Source organism: Drosophila elegans, unplaced genomic scaffold, assembly GCF_018152505.1.
Source record: "Drosophila elegans isolate 14027-0461.03 unplaced genomic scaffold, ASM1815250v1 contig_149, whole genome shotgun sequence".
Classification (NCBI taxonomy): domain Eukaryota; kingdom Metazoa; phylum Arthropoda; class Insecta; order Diptera; family Drosophilidae; genus Drosophila; species Drosophila elegans.
Genome location: NW_024545513.1, coordinates 6,458,048 through 6,469,937, shown reverse-complemented (window position 1 = coordinate 6,469,937; position 11,890 = coordinate 6,458,048). Strand labels below are relative to the sequence as shown.

At 40.9% G+C, this 11,890-nt stretch overlaps 1 protein-coding gene across 11 annotated transcripts in view; it reads left to right on the top strand.

The window, feature by feature from the left end:
• Nucleotides 1-11,890, top strand: part of LOC108140784 (voltage-dependent T-type calcium channel subunit alpha-1G) — a 90,556-nt gene that overhangs the window by 72,368 nt on the left and 6,298 nt on the right. For 6 of the 11 annotated variants that reach the window (XM_041708032.1, XM_041708040.1, XM_041708038.1 and 3 more), the window contains 8 exons: nucleotides 3,193-3,358; nucleotides 6,170-6,325; nucleotides 7,132-7,314; nucleotides 7,529-7,801; nucleotides 7,892-8,053; nucleotides 8,147-9,549; nucleotides 10,074-10,266; nucleotides 10,336-10,485. In XM_041708032.1, coding sequence (XP_041563966.1) covers nucleotides 3,193-3,358; nucleotides 6,170-6,325; nucleotides 7,132-7,314; nucleotides 7,529-7,801; nucleotides 7,892-8,053; nucleotides 8,147-9,549; nucleotides 10,074-10,266; nucleotides 10,336-10,485 — 2,686 coding nt within the window. Of the gene's footprint in view, nucleotides 1-1,019; nucleotides 1,217-3,192; nucleotides 3,359-6,169; nucleotides 6,326-7,131; nucleotides 7,315-7,528; nucleotides 7,802-7,891; nucleotides 8,054-8,146; nucleotides 9,550-10,073; nucleotides 10,267-10,335; nucleotides 10,486-11,890 lie in introns of those variants that run through there. The other 5 variants (XM_041708042.1, XM_041708041.1, XM_041708039.1 and 2 more) reach the window with 3 other exon arrangements.

Genomic DNA, 11,890 nt, shown 5'->3' with positions numbered 1-11,890 from the left:
TAAAAAGATCGTACGCTTACTTATTGTGTAGTTGCAGTCGCTGCAGTTTGATACATACCTATATATACCCGTACTCTCTCTCTCTATTTATATATATATATATGATTACTCGTAATTGATATACACGTAAAACTATGAAAATCCAGTATTCACACACAGAACGACAACAAGATCACACATATTAGCTAGCCTAGTTGCTAAATTAAACGTAATCCAGTTTGTGTAGTTAGAATAGCAAAAACATAACAGCCACACGAAACATCCGACCAGACTCTATAATAATATCACATGCTATATCCTAACAAGCGAATAATGAACCAAACGAACTGTAAATGGAGCTTAACACGAAAGAAGCCAGCATCGTTACCGATAAACCAACTCGATAAATGCCCTAAATAAACTCAAAAAGAAAACTAAAATAAATCAGAATACTGAAAACTGAAGATCAAAAACCAGAAAAAAACATTAAAAAACAAACCCAAGGACCAAATATTTCCCATTAATTGCAAGGCTTAAGCTTCTCCTTAGTTCCTTTGAAAGTGAACTGTACCTTTGTTTTGTTTCCATTCTGTTCCGTGGTCCGATCTCAGTCCTTAAGGGCGGGCCATGAAAGCTCTCTTTTTAAACTCTCTGCTTCCGAGTGTTTTCATTTATTAGCTTTCGTTGCCGCTCACTTCACTTACAAGAACACTTACTAGATCTTCTTAGTTCCCTTGCTCTCGCTCTCTCTCCCTCTCTCTTGTATCTCTTTACCATTCACCCACACTCTGTCTTTTTTCTTCTTAACTATCTCTCTCTCTATATATATATATTTTGTCTCTCTCTCTCTTTCTCTCTTTGTCACACTCCACACAAATTAAAAAAAATACTAAAAACAATCGAATTATAATCGAATAAAACAAAAACCGAAAATTAAAATAAACCTAAAAACTGTATGCTAAACACAACCCAAAAAAATACCCAAAAAAAAACCAAAAAACACAAAAATATATAAGAATATATATTTAAAAAATATAATCAATATCGAAAAACAATCAAACAACAAAAAAAATATATATATATATCATATTATATATCAACAAAACCAAACCATCACTTTAGTATACTCGGCATGAATCTGTTCGGATGTAAATTCTGCGAGAAAGTTAACGGAGAGATGATTTGCGATCGTAAGAATTTCGACAGCCTGCTCTGGGCGCTCGTCACAGTGTTCCAGGTAGACCCATTGCTATCAGCCTTATACCATACGTAAACCTATATGTATATATCTATACTACTACTACTACTACTACTACTACTCCTAATGTTACGCCATAATCTGCTACTGATATGATTACGATAACCTAACTGTTCATGAAACCGAAAAAGAAAAAAAAAGAAATAAGCCAAAAAAAACCCATTACGAATCCCCCAGAGAACTACGTTCTGATTCGTTGAGCATTTTGCTTTTCTTCGTTTTCACCTTTCTTTTAACTCCAATTACGATTTCCGTTTTCATTTCCGTTTCCGTTCCGATTCGATTACCCGTTTGTTTTCCGCTTCAATCGATAACTGTTGTGACGTTCTATCACTCTCTCACTCTCACTCTCTGTCTGTCTGTCTAATCATGTGTTTGTTTATTTTTGTGCGTGGGTGCGAGTGATTTGGATATCGATATTCGGGTCAATCACTCGCACACACATATCTTATGATTTGATTGATTTCTTATCGATGCATTTCGATTGTCAGACATCGAGATCGACTAGCTAGCTAGCCATCTTGCTCGCTCGCACTAATTTGTGGTGTGCCCTTTTATTGAGTGTCGTATTCAGTTTAAGACCTGATTTGATCTTAAGTTAGTTCGATTTCGAAACCAATTACGATTACGATTATTGATTTGGCATGCATGCGTTGACCGTTGCGATTACCGTTAGCTGACCGTTAGAATTACCGTTGCCGTTGGCGCTACCCTTACCGTTAAGAGTTCCATAGCAAGCAGCGCGCATCCGCATGTCGTTCGAAATATTCGTATATATATGGGTATGTCCATAAGCCATATATGTCCATAAGATCCTTGTATGTGTGTTTGTATTTGTGTGATGTACATTGATGCACCAGGTAAGCATTTCCGTTCGAGTTTGTTGCGCTTTCTGCATGCTGTAATAACCGAGTAGCACAAAGTTTGCATCCAGCATCTCGAACACTTCGCATACACCTATCGCAAACACACACACATTATTTGTACACCTCTGCCTCTGTCTCGCTCTCTTTCTATATATATCCCTCTCTCTCTCTCGCTGTCTCGCTCGTGCTTTTCTTTGTGTACTATATATAAATGCTTTGATTTTTGTCACACACTTTGCTCAATGTCCTACGTTTAAGTATAAATACCTTTCTCTAGACAATATGCTATTCTAGACTCTAAGTTGTATAGAACTCCACCCAAAAACCCTCTGAAAGGAGAACTCTCTCTGTCTCTGTCTCTCCCACTGTCTCGCACACAGACACAGCCACATTTACACAAGCATAACCAACCAATCTCCCACTTTAAACTGTAATCGAAGTCCCCCCTGTTTACTCAGATACTCAGAATGCTTAAAGGAACACATTCCTCATATATAGAACATAACATACCGTACTTGCAAAACACATACAGATTCTTCTGTAATCCGTAGAGTTTTTCGATCAGTTCAAGTTGCCATTTCGAAAGACCCGAGAACAACTGTAAAATAATAGCACACAATTGTAGGAGGTATATGTAAATATGCAAGCATTGAGGCCAGATCGAGAACTACCCACCATCCACTGTGTATATAGACAGACAAAACTCCCCAAAATAAAGGTAGAACAGAACAGGAGTGCCCATGCCAGCAGAAGCACAGACTCCGCCTCAGATAAGAAGACTCTTCTCTTTGCCTCTTTAAATTTTGTTGCTCTAGAGAATCACAAGTAGCCCCGAAAAACACCCAATCCACATTTATATGTACAGGGACCACTAGATGAACCTACTACTCGTTTATATCCTTAGACATAAGAATCGCAACTATATAATATACATATATATATATATATATGAACCCAGCTCTCTCTCTATATATCTATGAACCAGTTTATATAGCCATTAATGAACTATGATAACAGACACACATCTATGACTCTATAAATAAATACATATGTATACGGTATATATAAAACATATATATAAACCTGCAGCATACTCGGCATGTATCTGTTTGGCGGTAAGTTTTGTAAATTTTTGGACGAATCTGGACTCGAACGCGAGTGCACGTGTCCCGAAATAATCAGCCGGCATCCGCAATGCGAGTGCGATCGCAAACACTTCAACAACATTTTGTGGGCCACAGTCACAGTATTCCAAGTAAGAACAATAATACAGCAATAAACTACCTTCCACCCACTTACCCACAGCCCTAATCCCCTGAAATCCCTCCACCATCTAAAGCTGTACAACCCACATCCCAAAAAAAAAAAAAAATAGAAACCCATATTGAACAACAGTCACAAAATATACCTATCAATACCTATACCAGTCTGAAATTATTGTGATTATGACAAAGTATTTAACGAATTCTTACCTATAGCCACAAAAGTTCCCAGTTTCTAGTTTCTGCTCTCTTTGACCTCTTTGTTTGCCTTAATTTACATTATCCTGCTCCTAGCCTTTGTCTACGTACTCACCAAGTTGGTTGTATCTCTTCAGTTCTCTCTCTTAATCAGCTTTTTCCGAATTTATTTTCGATTTCGTTTCGGTTCTGATGCCAGCAAATGTAGTCGTAGAGTTTTTCTCCACCCACAAAACACTCGAAATCACAAACACATGACCATTGGGTATGCTCAACTTAAAATACTGAAATCAAAAAAACCGTGTATATATTTTGAACGGAAGGACGATCATCATAACGTTTTGCGATTATTCCGTTCTTTGGATTATTTCCGTTCTGTCACACAAAACCAAATGTTTTCTTTAACAAAAATACGGTTTTGTTAGGCTTGAAGTTTAAGTCGACGAGATGTCAAAATATGAAATTTCGTTAATTGATGCTTAAAAGCCATTGAACTGGTTTTAATAATACTTAAGATTTATAATACCGAAGATCGCTTAGAGAAATCGTAGTAAACAAAAAAAAAACGATTTTTGGTTAAAAATCCATACTTTTCGATAAAGTTATCAACAGCATTGACATCTCTAATACGAAGATTTTCGCGGCAGCTGTACAAAAGTAACCGAAGGTCCTTGGAAAGGACTAACACTCGGTCCTCTCACATCAATCTTTTTCTCTCTCTTTTTCTCTCTTCTGTCTTTCTCTCTTTCTTTTTTCCCCCACTCCCCCTCTCTCGCTCACACACTCATATGACATAAACCAAGCAAAATCCACAACCGCTGATGTTCCGAGTTTTGTTGCATGATTTTTGGGATCATCACCTTAATCTGCCCTCGGCTTTTGGCTTTCGGCTTTATAATTGTATGCCAGACCTGAATCAACTCTCGATTGCGACCTCCCACAACCTTTCAGAGCCCAATAAATCATCTACAGCCACACATATACAAACTGTATATACTTGATTTAAGTCTTTTGTTTGTTCGTTGGTTTGTTTGTTTGTTCGTTGGCTTGTTCAAACAGAAACGAAAGTTTTTATTTCTCAATTTGCTGCTGCTGCTTTCCCCTCGATCTTTGCCTTTTCTATATCTCTTTTTTTCACCTAGTCGATCCAATTTAAAAATTTGTTGCTAAGCAAGCTGTATAAAAAGCGTTGTTCATACATATGTTTTTAAAGTTGCTCATGCGCAATACAAATGTACAGCCACAAAAGTTTAGAAAAAAAAAAAACAAATTAATTTGCCTCTTATATAAACCGCATTCGTATTGTATAGCAATAAAAAAAAAACAAAAAACGAAAAAGAAAAATATATTGGCACTTTGTGTACAAAGCAAAAACAGAACAAAACAAAAAGCTCCATGAAAATTTTGAACTTTTTACAAATTTCTATATGCAAGAGTTTTGTGCGCCTTTTTGCTCTTTGATTTAGTCTGAGAGCCTTCGCTGCTTCTCTTAAATTTATTTGCTTTTGGCTTTGCTTATAGCTCGCTTATATTATTATTTCAACTTGGTTTTAATTTAGTTTTGCTTTTTAATTTTTTTTTCATTTACCACACCACGAATTATTGTTTAATAAAAAATAGTCCGTTTGAGCAGCTGTCCACGGATATATTGAGTCAAGCTGACGCCCCTGCTTGATCTCCCTCAAGTCCCCATTTAAATCTTTCTTCCGACTATCTCACTATAGCTATGCCTATATCCGGATGTTTTTAGCTATGTCAAAACTATGTAAAAGAATATGTTATAAAAAACCACTAATAAATTAATCATATCAAAATTACTCACCTTCAAAAGAAATGGTTTTGACATTCTGAAAATAAAATCTAAAATGGGTTTTTTGGTTTTTTATGTTTGTGGAACTATTTTCATGGCTTTTGCCCCTTGATTGCAGGATTATTTGCTTTTCTTTGGCCTCAATGAGTAAGAAAAAATACTTTTCTGGGGTCTATCCCATTTTTGAGGTCAGGAATCTTATTAACCGATGATATTTTTAAGTTTAACGATTATTTTATATGTGCGCCTGAGTTTTCCAACATCAAAATGAACAAACTGCTAGTGTTTTGATGCTCACCCAATATACGTACATATGAGTATGCTAATCTGACACAATGTGTACTCACATGTATTTATATACAAAAAAAAAATTGAAACACCATTTGCTGTTTTGCTCTCGCTATATTTCTATCTGTCTTTTGTCTGACCTTTGACATTTTTGCCATTCGTTTTCCATTCGTATTTCGTAACTAATTACTGCCTTACTTACTTACTTACTTTCTTTGCCACACACCACAACGACAAAATTACAAAATTTGTTTATTGGTATTTCGTTCTTTTTCTTTCGCTTCTTACGATATATATTCCGATATGTGTATCACGACATATATATCCATGCGTATGTATGTTAAATCTGCACCACGTTTGCCGCCCGCCACTGCAACTGCCACCGATCAACAACTACAATTCTACAACTCCTCCAACTCCAATAAAACTCCAACTCCAACAACAATCAACAACAACAACAACTACAAAAATCACCAAAAAAAAAAAAAACGAAAACAAATGTTTTTAGATTCTGACGCAAGAGGATTGGAACGTCGTCCTGTTCAACGGAATGGAAAAGACAAGTCATTGGGCCGCATTGTACTTTGTGGCCCTTATGACGTTCGGCAATTATGTGCTATTTAATTTATTGGTGGCCATTTTGGTTGAGGGATTCAGTTCAGAGGTAGAGTTTTGCCAACATCATTCCCCTGTCCCAAACTTAAAACTTGAAAAAAAAAATCCTGCTCGATGTGTTATTTGATATAAATATATTTTCACCAACTATACGCAAGCGACGCTTTAAATTTTGATTTAATTTAGTAAGGTAACATCTCAATTATTCAATATGTTTGATTACATCGGTAAATATAAAAAAAAGTTTTTATTAAAAATATTGTGATATCAATTTATTGAAGTTTATATAAAGTTGTAATAGCTGTCACCTTGGAAGATTATTCGAATTTCACATAGCAATAATAGTCAGATTAACGAAGAACATTTATAAACGTAATTAATGTTTATGGTAAAAAAAATGGTCATATTATTAAATAAAACAAATTATATTATGCCTTTATGAACAGCTTTATATCGATTTCTGACTGGTTGTTTGTTAATTCAACAAAATATAAACTCTAAATAATTACTAGAAAACTGATAATGGGGACACTCTTTGCCAGCTTTGATAGACTTAGATTTATCGTTATAAAATTGCTTAATTAGTTAGCAAGGTGAAACTTATATCATAATATGAAGCATCGCTTGCGTCGCGAACCATTCCCAAATCCTGCCCCTTTTCCACCGGATGTGACCGGAAGTGGTGCCTGCCGATCCAGGCAGCCAGCGAGCAAGTGGGTCCGAAAAGCGACCGACCCGCCGTCGACCCAACGACCTCGAAAGCCCAATGCCACCATTAGAACCACCACCACCACCCCACCCGCAATCCACGCCGGTTGACGAGAAAGTCTAATTTTGAAATTTTGATTCCCTCAGCGAAATGAACGTCGCGAGCGCGAACAGCGCGAGTTGGTTAAGAAACTGCGCGAGGAGACGCTGGCCGAGAACTACAGCGATGGTATGTACGATGAGTCGCGCAGCGAGGCGGACTCCTCGACCACCAACGATAGTTACTACGAGGTGCGCAACCGCTGGCGATCGGCGGAGGATGTGCGCAAGGTAAGTGAGATCTCGAGAGGATCGGGAGCGGGATCGGTATTGGGATTGCGACCGCAATTGACCAGGTGTGATTGATTGGGAAGGCAAAAAGAAAAAAATAAATAGAAGATAGAGTGTGTGATAGCATGCTGCATGTGTGTTTCTGTGGAGTATGTTTGTTTGAGAGTGTCGTGTCCGAGTTGAATCCACGGTTCGTAATCCCCACCACCCGCAGCTGCAGGACTCCGCGGAGCTGATCATCGAGGCCAAGAGCAACATGCACCGCCAGCGCCTGCTGCAGCCCACCCACGACTACCAGATCAACGAGCTGCCCGCCTCGTCTGCCGCCGGTCCATCCGCTGGCGGCACCTCTGGTCTCCCACTCGACAGAGATAGAGATAGAGACAGAGAGCGGGACAGAGACAGGGACAGAGACAGGGAGGCGGGCGGCGGTGGCAAGGAGGAGGGAGGGGCGCAGCATGCCAAGCCGCGCGGCGGCCTCAAAAAGGTAAGCGCGTTGGTATCACTACACAGACAGACATTGAACACACCACTTGACCTTGACACCACTTGACATTGCACACCCCCTCGCACACAGACATACTCGATCAAGGAGCGGCGCAGCGAGGCGCCACGCCTCTCCAAAATCCGGCTCGTCCGGGATCCGCCCATCATCACGACAACGGCGGCCACGCCGCAGGATTCGCCCAGCACCACTTTGGAGCCGGGCATGAGCTTCCGCCAGTGGGGCGACATGGAGGTGAGTGCGGGACATAAGTCCACATAGCTGGTTGTAAACGATGCAGCGGCAAAAATCAATTAATTTAATATCAATACCATAAACCATCCGCAGCCACCCAGTCCGCCCTCTCCATCGCTTTTGCGACCGCCAAACATCTTCACCGGCGGACAGCGGAGTCTGGACGAGGGCATACCCTCCATCGATCTCATCCCGCCCTCGCCAGTTCTGGCCCACAAGCCCCTCAACATCCTGAATGCCAGCCAGTTGGGCATGGGAGTGGGAGTGGGAGTGGGCGTGGGTGGTGTCGGCAGCACCGCTGGCAGCTCGGCCAGCATGCACAGCGTGATCATCGACGACATTTCGAAGAGTTCCAGCACGACGGCCGCGGCCACGCCCATCTATGTGCCCACCATCTCCTCCTCGGCGGAGGCTCAGAGTCAGAGTCACAGTTTGAACGATGTGAGTGTGGGTTCCGGGCCGGGTGGCGAGATGTCGGTGGTGGCAGGAATTGGTAGGAGTGCCAACACGACGGGGGCCTCGACCAGTGGAAGTTCCTCCAGCGAACGCCTGCCCCTGGCCCCGCCCCCTCAACAGGGCAGTTTCAAGCAGCGATTGAGGCGGGGCAGCTCAAAGAAGCGACGATCCTCCGCCTTGGCCCTGGCCACCGAGGACAATCCGGCTCGAAGGACCCAGGAGGAGGAGGAGCCGCAGCAGCAGCAACAGCAACAGCAACAGCAGCTGAACAATGGCAACGACAACAGCTTTTTGCTGAGAGGTGGCAATGCTGTGGTCAGCAGCGGTCCCTCCTCGGGCGCCAAGGAAACGAATCGCCTGAGCCCACAGAACTCGATACGGAGGCTATCGAATACCCTCAGCATAGGCAGCGCGCCCATGTACCCTGGCAGTCGTCGGGCCTCGGCCTGCATATTCAACTCGCAGGTGTATCAAAATCTGAACCAGCCGCCGAAGCCCAAGCTGCGCCCGGGACCCGGCCAACGCAGGATGAGCTCCATCGAGCTGGCCTTCAGCAAGACCTCGCATCTGAATCTGCATAATCTGGAGGCCAACCGCAAGTCGCTCTCGTACACGAACTCCAAGATGGACCTGGACAAGTGGAACAAGTCGTACGGCAATCTCAACGAGCCGGACAACATGCTGCAGCAGTACATGGAGGCGCGGGACAAGCGCAAGAACTCCATCAGCCACTACAACCTGAAGAAGCGGCTCGAGGAGAAGGAGCTGCAGCAGCTGCAGCAGCTCCACCAGCAGCAGCTGCTCCAGCAACGGCAGGACTCCTTCTCCTCGACCACCCAGCAGCAGCAGCAGCAGCAGCAGCAGCACCGCTTGTCCAAGGACCACCAGCAGCAGCAGCTGGCGATGCAGCCACATTCCATGGTGCCAGGAGGCGGCGAGCGCTACTCCAAGCTCAAGATGCTCATCGAGCAGCTGACGCCCAAGCATTTTACCACCGAGCGCGAGGACTACTCGCTCTACATATTCCCCGAGGATAACAGGTGTGCATTTATTTTTGTAAAATTCTTAAAGCTCTAACTTCATAAAAATTACGAAAGTCTGGCCATTTTTGTTTAATGCTTATAAGCGTCGCTAAGTTTGGCAAAGCAATTCATGCCCATTCCTCAACCCTTGTTATAAAATCATTATAAAACATTTAAATCAATTTTTTTTATTAATTTTTTTATTTTTTTTTTTTTTATGGTTTTATATTGTGGCATTGTTATTTTTTATGTTATGTTTTCCTTAATTTAAATAGTAGGCTCATTTGCACATTGAAAATAAATAAATAGCCTGAAAGCATACTGTCTCTAGTATTTTATCCATGATTGTGAATTTACGATACTCCTTTCCATTAAGATAGCAATAAAGCCAAAGCTCTCCACAACACAAGTAATTTTTTCCGCCATTGACTTGGACTCTTCCTCTTTTCCGTATCTTTTCAACCGAGTGAAAAATTTAATTTGCAACTTTGTCAGCGAGCTCTGTTTCACGTATTTGCATTTCGACGCCCTTCGTTTTGCAGGTTCCGGCAAATCTGTACGTGGTTTGTCAACCAAAAGTGGTTCGACAACGTGGTCCTGCTATTTATCGCGCTCAACTGCATCACCCTGGCCATGGAAAGACCAAACATCCCTCCAAGCAGCACCGAAAGATTGTTCCTGGCAACAGCCAATTACGTGTTCACAGTCGTCTTTAGCGTCGAAATGTTCATCAAGGTATGAGAATTTATGCTAAAGTAATATTAATAATGTTATTTAATTGATTTAAATGTGATTAAATTGCAGGTGGTGGCCACGGGAATGTTTTACGGCCCCGACGCCTACTTCACGTCCGGCTGGAATATCATGGACGGATCTTTGGTTACCATTTCCATAATTGATTTGTTAATGTCCCTGATTAGCGAATCGAGTCCGAGGATATTTGGGATTTTAAGGGTAAGTACGGGCTCGCGGCCCTTGGACACTTTGCTATCCGAAAGCAGCAGCAGTAGCCAGCAGTCCTCAATCGACCAGAAAACCAAGAAAACCAGTTAACCAGAAAATACAAGCCAATCTCAAGCGATTACCAACAAGCAGACCATCAACCAGAACAGCTACTACAAAGAACCACGCCCAGAACCGACCACGCCCATTTAATTGGCTGCTGGGCTGCGCACTCGGATCAGAAAAGCTATCGCTAAATCGCTATTTATTCTAAAGCTAACGCTAACGCTAATGCTAAAGCTAAAGCTAAAGCTAAAGCTAAAGCTCGATAACCCCAATCAAAACTCGTTCGCTATATCGCCCCAAACACATATCTCTGTCTCTGTTTCTCTGCTGATTGGCCATCTCTGTCTCTTTATGTGCTCTTCTTTTTCTTGCGCACAACTACACCCACACAATCTCACACACACCCACACACACACATGATCTAAAATTCTTTAACGAAACATTTTCTAAAATCTTTTCAATTTTGATTTGATTTTCTATTTACACACATCTTGTGTCTATCTCTTTAACTCATGTATATAATATACTTATATATATTGTATATCTCTCTGAAAACTTCAGGTAAATTTCTGCTGCTATATGCGTTAATCAGCAACAAAAGCTCCAATTTGTTTTCACCATTTATTATGTGTGTGTAGACCCCCTCCCAAAATTATAACCAATATAAGAGTACTCCCCAGAAAAAAACAAAAGAAAAACAAAAGTTCAAGTAATCAGTTGACTCGCCTTCATTGCGTTTTGTAATGTACATAGTTGATTGTTTCCCTCTTCCTATCGACAACCTCCAAATAATAGGGTTATGACACTGTTAAGGATCCTTTAAAAGCACCAAAAGTGTTTTTTCTTTTATAATTTCTGTAAAAAAAAAATAAACACAATTTCTTTTCAAAACTTTCCTGCTCAGTTTAGTTACCTATTCATTGTATTATTTCATGAGGTCAGTAGTACTGTCAGTTAGTGTCATACCCCTATAAAAATGAAGCCAAAATTTGAGCTGTCCCATTCCATTTTAATCGAACCCCAAAACATCTCCATATAGCTTTAAATGCAATCGCCTCATCTTGTGATTTTACCAGTACCCCTATAAATAACTTTCCATCGCCATGCTTTGTTGTTCAAGCAATGTTGCAATTATTCTTTATTTAAAGCCAATTACTAGACAGTTTAGATTTTTGTTTAACAATTTTGTTATATTTTTCCAAAGTAATATCATTAGTTACTACACACCAGTGTGGCTTTTTACTTTTTGTTATAATCTTCCATAAATTTCGAAGAGAAAATGTGGAATAATTTTAACTTAATCGCAATTTGTTTGATTGAATTGTTTTTATAGCCAACTTTTTTTCATTTT